General features: G+C 46.4%; 1 protein-coding gene across 4 annotated transcripts in view; it reads left to right on the top strand.

The window, feature by feature from the left end:
- The window catches only part of LOC138472640 (putative 4,5-dihydroxyphthalate dehydrogenase), a 2792617-nt gene that overhangs the window by 2513568 nt on the left and 259090 nt on the right, over positions 1-19959 (top strand). For all 4 annotated transcript variants that reach the window (XM_069610913.1, XM_069610911.1, XM_069610914.1 and 1 more), the window contains one exon: positions 3268-3432. In XM_069610913.1, coding sequence (XP_069467014.1) covers positions 3268-3432 — 165 coding nt within the window. The remainder of the gene's footprint in view (positions 1-3267; positions 3433-19959) is intronic.

Raw genomic sequence — 19959 nt, 5'->3', positions numbered from 1 at the left:
GTTGAACTTGCGTTCCGCCCCGGGGTCATCAACGCTGCAGACTATTTTGCTGATGCGATGACCCCAACCCTCATATCAATCGACGACATTAGAAAGGCTTCAGTCAATGACGAGTGTTTCCAAATTCTCCAGGCTGCTGGAACGAAAGGGGAGTGGCGGAGAGTCCTCGAAAGGTTTGAGGCAAGGACCACAGAGGCAAAGTCAGCACTCGAGCGGATGTGGAGAGTGAGGGGGGGAACTCACATTTCTGGATGATGGTTTTTTACAAAGGGGCCCGTAAATGGTGGTCCCCACCAGCCTTGTGGGCAAGGCGTTGGAATTGGCACACAAAGGTCATCAGGGTGTCGCCAAGTCCAAAGCATGAAGGTGAGGATTCTGGGCCTAGTAGAGCGAGTGGAAGATTTTGTCCGCAACTGTGTGTGGTGCCAGGGGGTGCTGCTGCACAGACAAGAACCATGGATTGTGTCTATGGATAGAAGCTGTGTGCCATGGGGCACGGTTCACATGGACTTCGGATCGACCTGCAGAGACAACCATTTTGTGGTCTTTGTCAATCAATGGTCAAGATACCCAGAGGTCGAGTTTGTTAAATCCACAGCTCTGGAGGACGTAATCCCGGCGTTGGAGAGGATATTTGCCACGCATGGACTCCCAGTCGAAATATGCTCCGACAACGGACCTCCATTTCAAGGTAGATGGTTCGCAGAATTTTTGTGCGACCACAGTGTTACCCACCCCACCGGAAGATCACACCACTGTGGCCGAGAGCAAACGGAGATGCTGAAAGGCTCATGAGGACACAAAGTCTTCCGGATAGCCCACGGGCAAGGGTAGTGCGAGAGACGCGCCCTATACACCTTTTTGGTGGAGTATCGACTCCTCACTGCTCTACAGGGGTGGCCCTGCTTGAAACACTATTTCAATGTTGCCCGCAAAGATTTCTCCCAGACCACCTGCGACGCTCACCCGTAATCATTGCTGATGCTGCAGTATCTGAAGGAAGGAGGAAGGCAAATGAGACAGTGAACGACCGAAGGAATCAGCCGAGGGACCATTTTGAGGTAGGGGATCGTGTACGGTGTCCAGTCAACTCGTCGAAAAAAAACTGGTCGACTGCAATTTGGTCGACGCAATTTCGTCGAAATTTTTTTTTATTATTTATATATTTATTTTTGGGGTTTTCGTTTAGTTAAAAAAGGGGTTTTTAGAGAAAAAAAGGGGGTTGGGGGGACCCCCCCAAAAAAAAAAAAAAAAGGGTTGAAATAGAAAAAAAAAAATTTCGACGAAATGGTTTTCGACCAATTTGCTTCGACCATTTGTCTGGTCGACCAATTTTTTTCGACGAATTGACTGGCAACCATCGTGTACTGGTGAGAACAAGGAACGTGCCAGGGGAAATTGTCCCTGCCTCATGAGCCAACTCCCCTCAGGGTGACAGACACCAACGGATCGATGGTAACGGCGCCAGATGGCCATACGACAGTGACCAGGAACTCCTCTTTCGAAGGGATTGTGTCCTCCGACGTATTCCTTATCTTTGATAATACGTTTCCTGTCTAGACTACTATGGTCAGATTGGAGACAAGTTTTGCATCTGTTTTGGTATATACTGATGCATCTCTATTTGTCTGTGTATAATACAATTGATTTGTTGTTTGGGGACAATCTACTTACCCTACAGGAAACATTGATTGTCTTGACCTGTGTGGGATGGTGCCCGTCATATACATATATATGATTTTCTGTTTATTTTTCTTTACTTATTTTCCTTCTTTATATTTTTTCTTTTTTCTCTCCTCTTTGCCTTACTCTGGTTATGTAATTTTGACTTTGAATATAGATTGGGCATTAATTAGAGATTCAAGCTGTCCTTTGATGCAATATGTTTTCGAATCATCTTATGCACAGTGTGTCCATTTTACACTATAGGACGTCTACTAAACCAATATGCACTTTAATTGGATATGCTTAATATTGATTGTGTGTTTTTATGCTGTTTTTATCGTGATTTCAGTACTATGTGTAATAGAATTGAATATGTGTCTATTAAAGATTAATTAAAAAAAAATGTATTCGCCTTGACCTGGTCTATCCACTCATCCAGCGCCTATACAATGAGCATTTAATTCGGTTGATTTATTCAATGGTTTAATTCACGTGAACCCACCTCTATTTCTTGTGCCTATTGTTCTGTGCTTCCCCTGGGTTCACGTTGTCGGGGACGCCTATCCTGGATTACTATGAGGCTTTACTAGGCATAAGATGTCAACATTTGGCCTTTGAGTAATGCACTTGGATATGTGAGGCTGTTACCCTGGTATACAAGACATATGCTAACAGTACCTGGGTATTTGATCCTGCCCTTGTCTCATAATGGCAGCATTTTGATGTGTGAGGCTGTACCTCACTTATGATTATTCTGGGCGATGTATGTATTTACTGGTATAAGATGGCAGTAATGGGACGTTAAAGCTATGCTTGTGAGCCAGTACCTTACATGAGATAGTTATACCTTGCACATGGTAGTTTTTCTGGAAAAACATGGCGGTACTGGGACATTGCATACTGCTTTTGGCACGTGAGGGTCTCATGGCAGGATTTACCTCACATATGGTGACTATACCTAAGGTGTGAGTCATTAATTGGCATACAATGGTAGTACTGGGGCATTTGAGACTGCACTTGGCAGCACCTTTGCCTGCAAAGCTGTACTTTATATATGGTTACTATGCTTGTCTTGGTGCTTTAAAGTATGCCCAAAGCATATCATGGCATCGCTGTAGTTAATATATTGTTGGCAACAAAAAAAGCCTTTTGTGTGCTTTAGGTATTTTATTAATTAACGCTTATTGTAGGATTTGTACACTATAGGGGCCAAAGGTAAATTAGCATCATTTCCTTAAATGTCGGGGTCAAAGGAGACATGCTTTCACTTCCTGTATTGTAATCAGGAAGGTGATGTCACATTTGCTGTCACTGACATTTTAGAGAATTGGCAGCCCTGTATTTCTATGGTGACAGTAAGCTGCAAAATACTGAGGGCGACCACCAGAAGTCTCCGTTCTGCTAGTGTAGAGACAGAAAGGAACTATCTTCTAACTGGGCTGGAAAACCGTGTCATACCCAACAGCTTATGCTTGTAGTTTTGACAGATGCAGTTCTGCTCGTGTTGTTGCCTTGGCTCATGCAGTGTAACACCCATTGCTGAGAATTCTGCCTTCCTGATTTTTTGCGCTATGTAATCAGATTTTGTTTTTTAATTTACAGGGAGAACTACGCTGCAAAGGGGGAGGACCAGTAGAACACTTCGATTTTGTAACAGGGACCAGAACAGAACATATGGCATTAAGGGCAGCATTCATACCAATCCAATTACTGGGACATGGTGGTGCGGACTACTATTTAATTGAAAACTTCACTGCTGCTGTAGCGGTAAGTATTGTGATCTGATAGGTTTGTTCTATGGGTTTTCTAAATGTACCTTAATTACCCAAGACGAATGTTGTGTTGTAGGGTTTTAATTTTCTGCTGTTGGCCATGTAATCCTTAGAAAAACGAAATACTTATTACAAATATCTAATTTGCAAAATCGCAATGTCATATTAAAGATCAGTCAATGTTGAAGACTGGATTTTTGTTTGACTCCTCAGATTGATTCGTCTGTATGATGGAGATCATGATAGATCATGATGGAGCCCAATCGTTCCCTGAGTGGTCATGGCCCTGCTGTGGAACCAGATCACTGTTTGGGGCAATTACGAGAAGCAGTGCTGATTTTAATGGGCATATGTGGCATTTCTGATCCAGGCAATGAGTGGATAGGGCCATTAATCAGGGGAGTTTGTGGGCAAGTCTGTTGATTGTGGTAGTGCATGAATGAGCCTTCTGATCGGTAGGTGTTCACTAATCAGAGCCAACTTTGAGCAGAACTGTTGGTTAGAGCATTGGTTCAATGGGATGACTGATACGGGTGCGGGGGTGGGGGAAAGCAGGCAGGACTACATATTGGGTTGAAAGAAGAAAAGGAATACTCAACGAGGCAGGGGAGAAGTGGACTAGTGTGTGCGTTTGTATGTGTGTGCATGTGTGGGCCTTTCCAGTGGGATATGCTAGTGGGTGGAAATGCTGATGGGGAGGAAGGATCATGGGGCTACACGTCGGGTGTGCATGATTACTGCTGAAAGAGGGACATTGATGGGATTCCTAGTCCTGGCAGGACTAAGAGGGAATTCTACTCCAGCTATAGGGTAGTCATTTCAGGTATCACGTTTGGGGACATACTCATGGCTGTTGATCAAGGCAAGGTTTGGTATCCCCACCAGCTGGTGGGTATACGCGTGAACTGCTGATCCTTTTAGGTGTTAAATTCAATAGCGATGATGGCAATGTGTGGTACTTCCAATAGTGGGGATGAACAGGAATTCTGTGGGGCATTAGAAGTAAAGCTTGTGATCATGCCTGGTGTTGGTCTCCTGATTAGGGTGGGGTGGAATTTCTGATAGACTCGGTTTTCTTGTGTTTCTGACCTGGCTACTCAAAAGTCCTGCTGGTGGTAATGGTACGATTTCAGATAAAAAAAGAGAAGTGTAGCAGCGTCGTTCTGCACTTAAATCTTTCATTTTTACCAATTAACAGAGCGAGTGACAATTTCTTTTTTAGATATATTTATATTGTATTGAATTATTATATTGAATTATGGTCATTTTCTCACACAGAGCCACCTGCATGTCAGTCGTGCCATATGTTGCCTGGAGTTTATGAAGGCATAAAATAGGAGGGATTATTGCTTGACAAACAATACAACTACTTCAACATTGACAACTCCCAAATCACTGTCTCTACAGCAGTCAAAACCCTGCGCGCTGTCCATGACGCGCCAAGTCAGCGGCATTGCCTCTTCGGCTGCATTCACAACCAAAGTTATCAATGCAGTCAAATCTTCCATCTCCACTCAGAACGGCCTCTCCGTAGACAGAGCCACCAGCGGGGCTGAATTGGACTACTGCAACATCCCATTTACTGGCACCTCCGCAAAAAATCTCAAAAGGATACAAGTCATTCAAAATAATGCCCTCATGGCAGCTCCGAGCATTCCCAAAAGAGAGCACATTTCCCATTCAAGACTTTAAGCGTTTTGGCTCCCGGTCAAAGAACGGATACTCTGCCAGACCCTACCCTTAACCCACAAGTGCCTCTCACTCTCAGCCCACTCCTATCTCTCGGAAAAAATGATCAGAGCCACCTCTACCAGGCCCAAGCGATCACATCACGCCAATAAGCTTATCATCCCTACCTTCAAAAGGGCCAAAGTGGGAGGCGCAAGCTTCCAATTCCTAGCTCCCAAACACTGGAATGCCCTTCCTAGGACCCTAAGGAACGAGACGTCATACCTAGCCTTTCGCAAATCACTTAAGACTAAGCTCTTCAATTAGCTCAACCCACCACATTATGCCCACCCTTACTTCCATCCCTGGGCTGTCTTGTGCTATCTCTGCCCCCCCTGTAACAGTGGAAACCTATATCTTGTAACTTTTACCATGCTCTCAATGTCATTGTAACCATCCACTATCTTGTAACCAAGAACCTCAGACAGGCCTTCCTGCTTTCTTCTTGTAACTAAGTAAGCCATGTTGTAACAGCGTCACTATGCCGCAGGGCCGCCTGTGAGCTTTATAAATGTAACAAAAACAAAAAAAATTGATTGATAACAGGATTTTGACCCAAACAGAGTAGAACACGTCGGATTCAGCAGAGGGCGCTCTAAGCCTGTGTATGCTGTTATTAGCTTTTGGCCATCAAGCAGGACATTTTGGCGTGGCTGTTCTAGCGCCATGCCATGTTGGCGCACCGAGTTGGGCGCGGGGACCATTAGGCGCTGGGATGTTTTGGCGCATTGGAACTTACAATTGTGCACCTGCTGACACCTTGTGGATACAATTTGAAAGTTACACTGTATCCAAAAAACCTGGAAAAGCAAACCTAAAATGAAATCTGAAACGGAATACAACTGTGTTATTATTTTTCATTTTGATTTAAAGACACACTAGCCGCATACAAATGGTTACAATATAAATTCAATATGGTGTGATCGTATTTTCAGTGTCAAATGGCAGTTTATAAATAAACAAGATGATCGTGTAAGAATCCACCGTTCACGTGTTAAGATCCAGGGTCGGTACAGCAGAGGTGACTGCAGAGAGCCCACATAGCCAGTATCTATTTAAGCCTACTATGGCTGCCAATAAAGACTGAATCCCCGTGCGGCAGTTGATCTAGGGCATTGAAGGACTGTCATGTCAGGCGGTGTGACCTGGTGGCAAGAGCGCATCTCCCGGGGTCTGTAGGCTTTAGTGACCTGCAATGTATAGTCTGACTTTATGGATCTTCATAATAATGCCCGCGCGTCGCAGAAATCTTTCCCCGTCCCTCGCATCTAACAAACCCTCCGGCCAACCACTTCCCGAGGAAGTGGAGGCCCCGCAATGTATGACAACAGCTCATGTATGCCCTCCTCGAAAGAGTCCCATCTGATCTGACCCGGGCCTATACATAGGATTAGCGCGGAGTACACTCGAACGGACGCACCCAGCCTGTCCATGTTTGTGTGGCTGAAGGACTGTAGGTGAGTGTGCGCGTGTGAGTGAGGGCAGTGCTTAATTTGTAAAAAAAAATAAGTGCCAGTGCCCCAAAGATATTGGCCCCCATAATGCTCGGCGCGGCGCTGCCCGCAGTGCGGGCGCAGCACCGCCCTCAGCGCAGGCGCGCCGGCCGTGCCAGTTCAGTGCTAGACCTACCTAGATTGGCCCACCACCAGCCCATCACACTGCTGTTGCTCCATGTCACATGTTTGGCGCTGCAGCAACTGGTGGCACAGGCTAGTAGTGGGATGGATGGGGAAGGGCACACATGGGTTGAGAAAGTATAATGCTTTAAAGTTGGAAAACACTTGTTATGGTAGGTGTATTGGTTCCAGCATTCTGGCATACCCAGAGGCAAGAGTGCATTTGAACACACTTCTAAGTTGTAGACCACACTTGTTAGACGTCTGGACCATACTTGCTGTCCTCAAAGTGATAACGCATTTGATAAAATTGTTGCAAACCTGTGGATGTTATCTTATTTGTCAATTTTGTAGAATGACCCCCCAATGCCTGCCCCCCCTCCCACCGCCCTGTTTCCCAAATGGCTCTGAGTGGAGCTGCGTTGCAATCATTGTCCCGGGACTCAGGATAGCTCAGCAGCAATGTGCTCGATAGGAAGCAAGACTACTCAAAGCAACACAGGTTCGATCCCCGACTCCTCGCTTAGAAACCTCTGGTTATTAAGCGCGTTATAAATACGCAAATAAGACATGCTCCTCCTGTAACTGCGCCTCGATGCCCCCGGGCTGTGTGAGCGCTTTAAAAATGCAAATAGATAAAAAAGCATTCTGTTTCAGTCACTGTTGCACTGTATTTGTCTCTACCCCTTCTGCCCCATCTGACAGTCTGTTAAAGTACACCAAGTATTGTTAATCGGTTATCTCAGGAAGAGCACCCTGCCCTCAGCCCGTTCCTCAGTCACCTCATCCAGGTGTTTTGTATAATCAATTTACTCTCAAGCCCTTATCAGTCATCACATCTCATAAATGCATCTCCCTTCACCCTTCCTTCAAACATGAGCATGGTGTTGTATAACTTGGAAAAAGTCATTTCTGCCAGACATTGTTTTGAAATCAACGGCGTGTGCTACTTCTGCTTTAGGGCCTCTTTCCAGCGAGCCAGAGGAGAATGTATATTCGCATATCTCCTTCCCACTAACATGTTCTTGACATACTTCACTAAACAGCGGGGTGTAACAGACACCCACCTCTATCTGAGGATTCCTATCTGAGGATTGCATGTGCTCTCATTCGGAGCACATGCTCGGAGCGTATTGCACCCAGGTTAAGGGGCCACATCTGGTGTATAAATCACACATCAGGATAGAAAACATGCGCTGGAATTATGTAAAAAAAATTACAGCAAAAGACGGTTGAGAATTATACACGAATACTCAACTAGTGCTTTTATTTATGACGACAGATTAGTGGGCACGTGCACCATGTTTATCCCCATCTAGTTTCCATGTGTGTATCTTTGCCTGAAAAGGTATTTCAGAAGTTCGTCTTTGCATGGGCTTTTTTCGCGAAGTGCAGCCATTCGGTTTCGGCCCAATACTTACACCGTTCCGGACCGGGTCCCGTCGCTGAAGCTCGTTTGTGAACTAATGAGGCCGATAACATTAAAAGGAAGAACTGAAACACCCAAGCAAAAATTCACAGTTCATGTTTCCCTTAGATGAATGCTATCCAGGGTCGGACTGGGGCATACAATTGTCTCAAGTCGGGCTCGGCACCAATGAAAAAGTAGCCAAAGTTGCAAACGACATTTCCTTCCTTTTGAGACAGACTAGTGGGACCACGCTGCCTATCCTGGGCCTTGCCCTGCCTTGCCTCAATCACGTAGGCTACCTTCCGTGGGGCCTCCACCGCCACGGCCATGCTGAGCCTGATGATGACAAAAATAGCTGCGCGGCGGCCCCACGGAAGGTAAGATTTTAAAAGAAAAAACATATATTTGGTCGGCTGGGGCCCATCCCTTTCGAAGTGATGGGCCACAGCCGCCACTCAAAATAAGTTATTTCTTTTAAAACCTACCTTCTGTGGGGCGGGGCCCCAGCCACCAGCCCCATGGAAGGCCAGGTTTTCAAAGAAAAAAGTTAAAACATACTTTTGGGCACAATCCACGGGCCCGGCCGGCGGCGGCAGAGTCACCCGACTCAGTCTGCAGCGGCCGGCAGCCCCATGTTACAGAAATTGGCCGGGCCTGGCACTGACTGCAGTCAGCAGCACACTGCACACAGACAGAAGCCTGGGTGCGGATGGGCCCCTGGTGGGGTCCTGACTCCTGGGCAGTCAGGACACCACCAGTGGACCTTGCCGCCACCCGGGCCCCGACCTGGGCCTTGCCTGATCACTTGACTGTGACACGCTCAGGCTGCAACGCACACAACAGCAAGTGACTTACCTGCTTTGCCGGCTGGGACTTGGTCTCCTGTCGGGGCCTCAGGGTGGGGCGGGCCGGGTGCGCACACTGGCACCCGCACAAATGAAAAAGCAGGCAGAGAGGGCCCCAGGAAGCAACTAGGCCACACCACGCAGGGCAGGCTCTCTCTCTCTCACAAGTCAGGACCGACGACGCCACGCCTTGACACCTTAACTTCACAGTAACTTGTGAAATGAAGGTGGCGCCGCACTGCCTCCTGTGGCAACAACAACACGTCACCATGTAATTTCACTGGCTCAGAAGAACAGCCAATGAAAACTGCACATTCTGTGTTACTATACAGAATGTTTCAAATACTGCATAGTAACAACAGAATGAGAGTTTTCATTGGCTGTTGTTTGTAACAGTTTGTTGTTCATTGCTATTGCTGGCCCCTCCCAGGCCCAGCCAGCCATGGCCTGCAACCTGCAAGCACGAGAGAGATCAAGATCAGAATGACAAATCCCAATGATTTATAATCGAAGCAAAGCGAAGTGGAAGAACCAACAAAGCAATTGCACTTGCGCTGGCCCAGCATGAGTTCCGGTGCCCAAAAAAGAGTGCCGGTGTTGGCCACCGGCAACCACCCCCACAAATTAAGCACTGTGTGAGGGGACACAAACCAGACGTTTGCAGACATTCATGTGCATCATAAGGTATATAGCTTTTTTCCTGTACATCCTGGTGTTACCACGGAAGTGAAAAATAAGCGTAATGCTCTTTCTTTCCTTACATGCGCACACTGGACGCCTTGGGCTACTTTGCCTGATTTCTTCCACAAATCTTACAATGCAAGTACAGATGAAACACTGTCGGCTTTTCTGTAAAATCCCCACATAGTGGGCCGAAAGTTGGTTATGCAACAACACATAGAATATAATGTAGACAAGGGCTCTATGAAGAGGCCCTTATTAGTTCTACCAGTATGAGACGGATAGAGGAGGCAGTGTGCTGCACGAAACACAAATAAATCGTCCATTCCAAGGTGTGTGTATACTACATGTCTAATAAAGGATTCCGTTTATCAAGGGGCAGGGGCAACTAGCGCGCAGCGAACACAATGCGTTCCCCTAACATACGGAGTGTGTGTCTTATTGGCCTCCAAATCTATTTGGTTTTCTGCAAGGGGGAGGCTGTATTGTACCAGAGACCAGCTAAGTTGTCAAAACCTCAGTAGTGTGTGCCGTCAGCAGACCGCGTCGCTAAGTGCGATTCGTAGTTAGTTAGCTTCAGCCACGTGGAAGTGCAGGTCGTGGGAACCCCCACTGACAGCACGTGAGCATTCACTCACTTGAAAGTACTCCTGCATGCATCATGGTCCCACAAGCAAATATGCTGCATGTTCCGAGCAGGCTTCTCTCTCCACCTGACATAGTGATGTTGGTTGCTGTCTTTAGGACAGTTCAGCTGCACATCAACAAACTATGCATGCTGCATTTCGTTTCAGCTCACACTCGACACCCTCACACTTCTGCCACCTCACCACTACACCCACACTGCCATGGAAAGCAACCGATCTTACCTGAAAAGCAACAGAAGCCCCACTGCCAAAACGTCTTGAATTCCAGTTGCACTGATCTTGCGTTTGTGGTGCTCATTTGGCACGAGGGCCATTTACACATTGGCTGCAATGTCAGCTGCGTCTAAAGGATCCTTGCGCCAAATGACCGGCGTCAAATTGGCTTTCGTGCCACTATAGCTGCGCCGAAAGGGGCTCTGTGGCCAAAGTGGAGCATCAACACGGCCGGCTCCAAAACGTGGCGTACCGTTTTTCTAAACTCTGACCTGATAGGCAGAAGTTTAAGAGGCCACCCTTGAAATAGTGAAACAGGGGAACCTTCTGGACAAGCCAGATCAATATAGGTAGCTTGGCAGGCAGTCAAGACTAGGGCCTCATCACGACTTGGGCGGTAACGGTAACGCTATTAGCACGGGCGGTATTAGCCCTACCGCCGAACTCCCCGGTGCTAATAGCGCCGGATCACGAGTTCGGCGGTAATGTAAGTCCCCATTCCCCACTGAGCCCATTCGGGAATGCCCCATTCCCCATTGGGCTCAATGGGGAATCTTTGCGCTAATACCGCCGGCGGATTTCCCGCCGGCGGTAATAATGTGAATTTTCAGCGGATTTCCCCCCAGCTCAGAGCTGGGGCGAAATCCGCCAAAGCCCTGATTTGGCGGACCCTTAAATCCGGCGGTAATATCGCTACCACCAGATTTAAGGGTTACCTCCGAAGTCGTGATGAGGCCCTAAATCTCAGGAGGGGTGAGAGTGATCGGAAGCCCACAATGAGCACACACAGCAAAGAACCACAAATTACTCTTATACAAGTGTATATGAAAAATATACATATCTTGTTAGCCGGACCAAATAGACACAAGTAACTTTAGTAAATGAGGAAACAGTTATCATAAAATCCTTACGCTATACAATATATATACAACACATTTCCTAATCCAATTCAGTTATAGGAAAGAACCACAACCTGTGAAGAGAGGGTTAAGTTAGTACACAAATGGCATTAGGTAATTCTTCAGAGTTCGTTCCCTAACTTTTGAGTCCAACCATAAGAAGTGGTGAGCCTTATGCTCAACAGTACAGTTTTGCGTAAAAAACGCACGATTGCGCAGATTAACAAAAAGCGGGTCTTCTTGTAGGGGCTGTAGCAAGTTAGGAAGTGGCTTAAGGCGATGAAGAATTGGTTCCCACTATTCGAGTAGGCCCTGCCCTTGGCGGCAAAGCAGTGTTAAAAAGGGCAGAATAGCTTGGGAGCGCAGGCTAACCCAGCCAAGTTTGAGTACCTTTAAGGGATACTCGTGCGTAAAAAGGATCAGCTGTGCCAGGGGGCCACCGGTAAGTGATGCAAGTAGTCATCGACTCTCGGCACAGTTTGGACTAAACTTTGTCAGTTTAGTCGAGGCCGCTAGTAGGTTCGAGTCCTCCAGTTTCGTGGTGCTCTGGCTCTCTGCGGCTGCGGTGGAGAACAGTTGTCCGTGACTGGACAGTTGCCTTTTCTGAGCTTCTGAAGGAGGTATGAAGAAAATTCCGGTGGAGCTGGCTTCAGGGCATGAAGAGCAGAACAGCAGGGGAACTATAGCGACCATCACCACCAGGGTAGTGACGTGGGAATCGTGGATGCGTGCAGTGTTACACACTCTCCTTATTCGGGACCCAGAGGATCTAGCCCTGTGAAATTTGGTGGAATAATGCATGGTACCACAAGCAAGCAATGTCCCAAGTCTCGGGTCTGCACTCGAGACGGCGGCGGTACAGCGCAGTACCTTGAGGTAGAGCTGGACAGTTCGCTGGATGGCCCAGGAACACTTTTGAAGGGGATCATTCGGTGCATAAGCAGAGGGTGCTGAGAGTAGTTGTTCCCACTACTCCAAAGGAGCAAAGCTCCTTGGCAGGCCGCCTTGACCGAAGAAGAAAGCAGGGGTCCGATGGGACAGCAGAGGGCGAAGAGTGCCAAAACCTTCCAAAGTGTCTCTGGTGGTTTCACAAGTCAGTTTCTTTGTGTAGGAGACTTGGCTACCTGGATTAGCTGCAGATCCAAGATAAGCTTTGTGCTAAAATTGAGGACTTCAAATAGAAGATCTGCTCTCTTGCAGGCATCCCAGACGTGGACTAACCATGGCCCACGGTGGTGTCAGTCATTCAGGCACTGCAGATATCCTGGCACCAGTAGTGTGGATTGGGACCAGACAGTCCCAGCCCTCTTCCTGGGCATACAAACGTGACAGGCAGAAGCCTGCGAAAGAGATCAGCTTTCGCAGGAGCTGCATGGCCAAGTAAGGAAAACCCGGGTTACACGGCCTGGGTGAAGGCAAGGGACAAAATGGCCATGGGACAGAACAAACGACTTTGTTGGTCGGCCATTAAGGGACCAGGTCACAGTCTTGAGCCAAACGCAGTAAACAAATTTTAACTCAGTAAAAAGAAGTAAAACATTATGAAAAGTAACTGCTGCCGCCAGTTCGTCCCAGGCACACTCGTACAATCACCAAAAAATCCTTTCAGCGTGTCTAGGGCATAAAACAAAAAGGGACCCCAGCGCACGTTACTGGAAGGTACATTGTGCACTGTTAAAAAGTTGCCAAGAAATGGCAGCATAGTCAAAGACTAAGGGAAACATAGTTTCCCAGTACTGGCAGTCTGCAGGACGTGTCAGTTTCCCCATAACAAGTGAGCAAAAGCCCAGGTTAGGATAGTCAAACAAAAGCAAAACGTTTGGGGGGTCCATAAATGGAGGGAACATTGCACCTGAATGAAATCTTTACTAAAAATGTTCACAGAGACCTACCACTCCAAAAAGTATGAAAAAGGTGCCCATCAGGTGCCCGAAAAAATTTGTTAAGATTGGGATGGTCTGAAATGGGCACAACAGTTTAGGAAGCATAACCATTTGATAAAGATAACCACTGCCTTAAGAGATAAAGGCACCCTAGTCATACAACCGCGGATGCAGTAATTTAGAATGCTGCCTGTATTTTCCTGATTCAGTTTTGTAAAGTTATTGTCAGTACACCAAAGTATCTAAAAGATTAATTAGAGAGGTACAGTGAAAGTGTGCTTAAGTTAGTTGTGCAGTATGCCTGTGGGTATAAACTGGATTCAGACTAGTTGATAATTATAATGTATAACAACACTGCTTAATGGTTTGCAACGTAAGCATTATAGATTGAGTCAGCTACTTGATGTACAACAGAGCTTCATCAGCATATAGTGATATATCAATTTGCATACCTGCTGATAGCATGGCACAGTCTGAGATCTGAATTTTCAACATGCTGCTCTACCGCAAGAGCAAACAAAAGGAGCGACAAGGGGCACCCCTCCTTATTGCCACATGTGCAGAAATTAAGTCATTTGTTCTAATGTGTGCTACAGGATTCATTGATGAAGCAAGAGAACCAGAAGTCCCAATCAACTGAATCAAAAGCCTTCTCGGCCTCAAGATTTACTATTTCATAGTCGCCTGGATTAGATTTGACCCAATCAAGGATTAGGGAGAGCCTTCTAAGATTCAGGGTGGTATTTTTCCTGGCACAAACCCTAGCTGGTTCTCTCCCACTAGCCTAGTCATGACTCCTGATTTTCTGTAATCTAAAAGCTTACTAGGACTTTAATATTTGAGTTAATTAACAATAACAACCTGTAAGAGCTGCATTTCTCATATGGTTTACCTACTTTTAACAAAAGCATAATAGGGCTTTTCCTGCTGATGGGGGATGTGAGTCATTTTCATGAACTTCCACAGACATCTCATAAAGTTATGTAGGTTTAGCCCACATTATATCTGTTTGGTTTAGCGGGGTATTAGTGGTATCTTGGCTGCACCAGACAAGTGAGGCAGCTAAATCTCATTTGGCAAATCATGGGATTGCTCCTGGCTCATTCACAGGTGCTGAGTGTTGTGTGCTTTAGACACTCAACAAAACATTGTTGATCCTCTGCGTGTCATGAGTGATGCCACTGCTAGGAGTTGCCGCTCATATGTTAGGTCTTCTGCCTGTAGTTTTAGCACCTTACTAGGCTAGCCTGTTTCCCAGCTAATCACCTAATTTATATTGGTATTTTGTGTATTGACCATATCCACATGTACTCAGTCAATCCAGTGCTCAGCGGAGGCTTCAGAGGCCTTTTTACTATCCAAAATCTTAACCCACCGCATGTAGAGCCAACCAATCCATCATTGTTGGAACAAAGTTTGAATCTCAGTGTTTGCAAATGTTGCATCTGTTAACATCCCGGCATGGAGCGCACAGTTTGGCACTAGCGTAGCACGACTACCAGATCCTACCTAGATACATATTAGGGAGTGATTTCATTGTGAGCGGTCAAGATATTCAGAATTTATATTCTTCACATTGTAGAGAAGTTGATAAAATGCATACCTATTCTTGAAAAAGAATCATGTATGTTCGACCAATATGGAAAAAACTATACACCCTGATGCTGTTTCCTCCATATGCTGCATAGGTGGAGCTGCAAAGCTATGCTCACTAGAAACCTGGACGCAGCACCCAAAGCTGTCTGACAAAATCACCTGTTTTGGACTGACTGATGGGGATGAAGGAACCATGGAGGCTGGGTGACAGCACCCAATACATGATTTAGGGTCCGGGGAGGAAAAGGATGGGTACCCCTGATTCCCCAGCTTTTCAGAAGTCATCGAAATAATAATCCTGAATCAAATCTTAAAACCAAGGAAGGAGGAGTCCCAGAAAGGAGGAAGACCTACAAAGAAAGACCAGGACCAAGACTTGTAGATCGCACCAGATGTAAGGGAAACAAACGTTGGTCCCAGAGACCAATAAAGAGCTTTCAGGAAACAGGAGAATTTAAAAACACACTTATGATCCCTTTTGTCCTCAGATAGGTTTCCTAAAATTTCTGGGAACTCTCAGATAAGAACCAGACTTTCAGTGCTCTTGGCCCACCACTATATCTGGTAGACCCTCAGCTTCAGGTAAGAAAGAGGGAATTAACTCTTCAAGACATATCTCCATGACCCCCTTCTCTGTCCTTGTTACTGCGGCGCAACCTGCTTTCCAAACCAGTAAGCTTTGTCAACATTCACTTGTCATCTTTGAAAACACTGAGGTCATGAGTGGGATTACCAATGGTTTCCTCCATAGTGGACACCCAATACTCGACCTCTGTTGCCTTTTCCCTAAATGTTTCCATGTCTTGTCTGATAAGCGCAATACTCTTTGCCAGTGTATCAACCTAAATTCATACCTGCTTATAACGGTTTATAATGAGTTGCTTAAGTTCACTATTAGATGGGTCTCATGGTGAATCATACGTACCTTGATGGACACGTGCGTTCTTTCTCCATAACCATCGGAGTGGACATGGAGATATGCCTGGCGGCTAATCTGTTTTATATGGTGTTGATCTATCTTTTGATTGCAGCCTTCTGTGTAGAGGGCTTGGCATTCATTTAAATAACTATGTTGAAGTGGTCTGGTTAGCTGCACAGGGAATATAAGTAAGAGGACACTGCCAAAGTTGTGTGTAGAAAGCATGGCACAACACCACCAATGTAACAGCAGTTATTTTGCCACAGTTCCACAAGTGAGGTGGCTGCCACCTTGCCATTAGGTTAGTCCTAGCTCTGTTCCAGGGATTTATGGTAGCGACATGGTCCCATCAGCTGCTTTGCGAACAGTAGGCATCACAGAGAATCCAAATGCCTGTTTCCTGAATCACAGAGCATGTTCTCCATGGCCCGCAGGACCAAATGGTAATGTACTAGCAGCACAGAGGCAGATCTGACAAAAATGCCTGAACAGCGGGCACTTATTATTATTAGAAAATGTATAAAGTGCAAAACTAAGGCCCAAGGACATCTAGGTGCCAGAAAGACGGCAGCTCCGTAACATGCTCAACACTCCTAAACCTGCAGAAAGCCAATTTAAAATGAGTAATTTTTAACAGTTCTGCTGAAAGGGAGATAATCATCAATGGCTCTTAAAGATAACAGAAGTGCATTCCAAAGTCTTGGGGCCAGGACTGAGAAGGAACGTGCACCCAGTCGCTTCTGCTGATATTTAGGTATCTTGAGGAGTAAGCGAGACGCAGAGCGTAATTGTCTGGCTGGGCAGTACCGCTCTATCTTATTTTTTAGGTATTCACTGCCGGTGTTATGCACAACCCGGTGAGCGACGTCGACACTGGCAGCCAGTGCAGATGATACAGAAGAGCTACTGAAGGGGTCAGCCGTGGCACCATAAGTGCCAATCTTGCTGCTGAGTTTTGGAGTATCTGCATGCGCTGGATGTGGTACTTGGGTTGTCCCAGATATATTCCATTGCAATAATCCAGTGACCCCATTATAGTTGCTATGACCAACGTTTGGTCGATTGGCTGGGGGAAGCAGCGGAAGAATCTTCCTCAAGACCTTTCATTTTCCCAAATCAGCACTGCATATGGCAGCAATCTGCACCTCACGCAGGCCACTGGGCAGAAGCTTAACCCCAAGGCTTTTACCGAAGCACAGGGCGCGGGGCAGAGACCCAACGAGTCGGGCCAATACTTCGAATTCCAAAGGTGATCTGCCTTTTGTGGCCCGAACACCAGCTCCTCAGTTTTGCTTCCGTTAAGTTTTAGCCAGTTTGCTGACATCCAGCTGCCAATTTTCTCCAGACAGTGTTGAAGATTTCCGGGGTGGTCTGTATGCAGGGAGTCCAGTCGAAACACCAACTGGGTGTCATCAGCATAAGTATAAAAAAGGACTCCAGATTCCACAATCAGGTTAGCCAGTAGACACACATACAGATTAAAGAGAATAGGGGACAAAGAAGACCCCTGAGGAACTCCACAGGTCAGTACCACAGAAGAGGAAAGACCAGTTTGAAAAGAAACAGTCTGAGAACGCCCTTCAAGAAAGGACACAAACCATGCCCAAAGAGGTCCAGTAACCCCTGCTTGCTCCAGCCGAGTCAGTAGCATGTCATGATCCACCGTATAAAATGCTGCAGAGAGGTTGAGGAGAATGAATACTCCAGCCCCACCACGGTCGTGGAGCAAAGCTAGATCGTCTAGCAAATAGATCATAACTGACTCTGTACCCATTGTAGGTCGAAAAAACCTGATTGAGAAGGATATAGACAGGGATTTTCTTCTAAGAATTTGGAAAACTGTGGCGTGATCACAGCTTCCATCAACTTCATCATGGCTGGGAGAAGAGAGATAAGCCTGTAATTGACTGGCACTCGTGGATCCAAGTTAGATTTATTCAAGAGGGGTGTCACCAATGCATGTTTCAAAGCAGCAGTGACTTTCCCCCAGGTAAACAAGTGCTTTAAAGCCTCTATGAACATACCAAGGGCCCTCTGAGGTAGAGCTTTCAAGATACGGAGGGGAACCACATCCAAGGGAGAGGCCAATTTCAAGGCCTGTAGCGCCTTCAGTGTAACAACATCGTTTTCGTGCGTCAGACTAAAACCATTTGCCAGAATAGGTAAAGGAAGTTCCCTTGTGGATACCTCCTGTTTTTTTTTTACCTCCCTGCCTTTTAACTGCCTCTGATGCCTGTACGAATCTCTTGGATTTTATCACAGAAATAAGTACTAATTGCGTTACATCGCAGTTGTGCATCTGGCATTTTGGCTGGACTTCCCATGGGGCAAACTGACAGGCCTTTTGCTACTAAGAACAGTTTGCTAGAGGAGCAGGCTGCTTCTGTTGTCCGGCTTGCATAGTACTTTGATTTCTCAGCCCGGATCATTTTAAGGTAACAGAGCACAGCTCGTTTATATGCATTGTGTGTGCCCACATCGTAATGCAGCCGCCATTTCCGATCGAGGCAACACAGATGCTTTTGAGATCTGAGCTCTGGGAAAACAGGCCTCAGTGTGTTTTGTTCTCCCTAAGTGTGGCTTGTTATGACCAATACATCTGCCACTTTAACCAATGATCTGAGGAGAGAGGAACAAGGGTCATCTTCCTCATCCCTAAATCTATTTTTGGCCTCAAGTAATTGGTCAGTCATCACAGACATGTCCACTTTGTGCCATAATCTACAGGTCTTCATGCCATGAGAAACCTTTGGAAAGCAAGAAGGTAATTTAATCATGAAAGGTACCAGAAAGTGATCGGACCAGATAACCAGAACAGGTGTAAAACTTGTGACCAATACTGCTTCAGAAAAAATGAGATCCAGCAAATTACCACTTTTATGAGTGGGAAGATGATTACAAAGACCTAAAGAGCGGTCTAGTAGGCTGGTCACCAGGTTACTGGCACAACGATCAGTCAAATCAATTGGGTGGAGATTAAAATCTCCTAACACAACCAGATTGGGGTGACCCATGCCCAGATTGGCAACTAGTTGGGCAAAATGTATGGCAAAGTCTGTTTGGCCTGACGATGGAGGCCTGTATACCAATAAAAGATGAACTGTCAGGTTGACATTAACCTGTACTCTGACCAGAAACAGTTCACAAAGCAACGGATGTTCCACTGGATGTGCTGACATTGATGAGACGCACAGTGAATTATTGCCAATCCACCACCTCTACCTGGCGGGGGCCTATCTAGGCGCAGTGCCAAGTAGGATGCTGGCAGCAACTGACATAGGTCAGGATCAGAGTTGGCCGAAAACCAAGTCTCTGTAATACACAAAAAGTCAGGAGCTATGTCTATCAGTGTGGTGTGCAAATTGCACCGGCGAGCACCCGCTGATCTAGCATTAATCAGCAGGCACTTAAGAGTGTCCTTAGGATCACAAGACTTCCCTCCCATCCATAACTTTCCTGTAGGGGTACGCAGCCCAGATACATTTCCTTCATGGCAATCACTCAAACAAAACACAGTAAAATAGGCTTTAAAACCGTTGCACTAATACTGGTAAAACTTGATATTTAAAATATCAATTACCCTCGCTATTCCAACCAGTCTACAGAACGCTCATAGTACCAAGCAGAGCTGCTCTTGTGAATACGGTGAGCCTGGAGCCGCCTCTTTAGTTAATCCTCCAATGTGTCATGCCCCCACTCTATCCATCGTCTCTCAATGCAGGGTGGGGTAGTGACGTGGAGAAAAGGGAAAAGGAAATGAGGAGATGAGCGTAAGGCAGTAAGTAAATAAAGAGATCTGTAATGTGTCTAGTCTCTGTGTCTCCTTCAATCTTGTCCACTATCTTGGCAACACGGTTGTTGCCCCATTCTTTCCCTCCCATCAATTATCCAGTGTGTCTGGCCCTACCTGGCTACGGCCCTCATCAGGTGGCAGTCCCACATGTCTTTCTCTTCCAGCTTGGCGTGGTTGGCCCGCCTCGTTCAATACGCCAATTACGTTCCTGGTCCATGGTTCACCTCACCTACACAATTTAGAGACTCTGGGATGCTGGCCATCATCTGCAGCGGCCACACAAATACATAT

This window comes from Ambystoma mexicanum, chromosome 8, assembly GCF_040938575.1.
Source record: "Ambystoma mexicanum isolate Mex_15411 chromosome 8, UKY_AmexF1_1, whole genome shotgun sequence".
In the NCBI taxonomy this organism is placed as follows: Eukaryota; Metazoa; Chordata; class Amphibia; order Caudata; family Ambystomatidae; genus Ambystoma; species Ambystoma mexicanum.
This window is presented reverse-complemented; position numbering and strand designations above follow the sequence as displayed.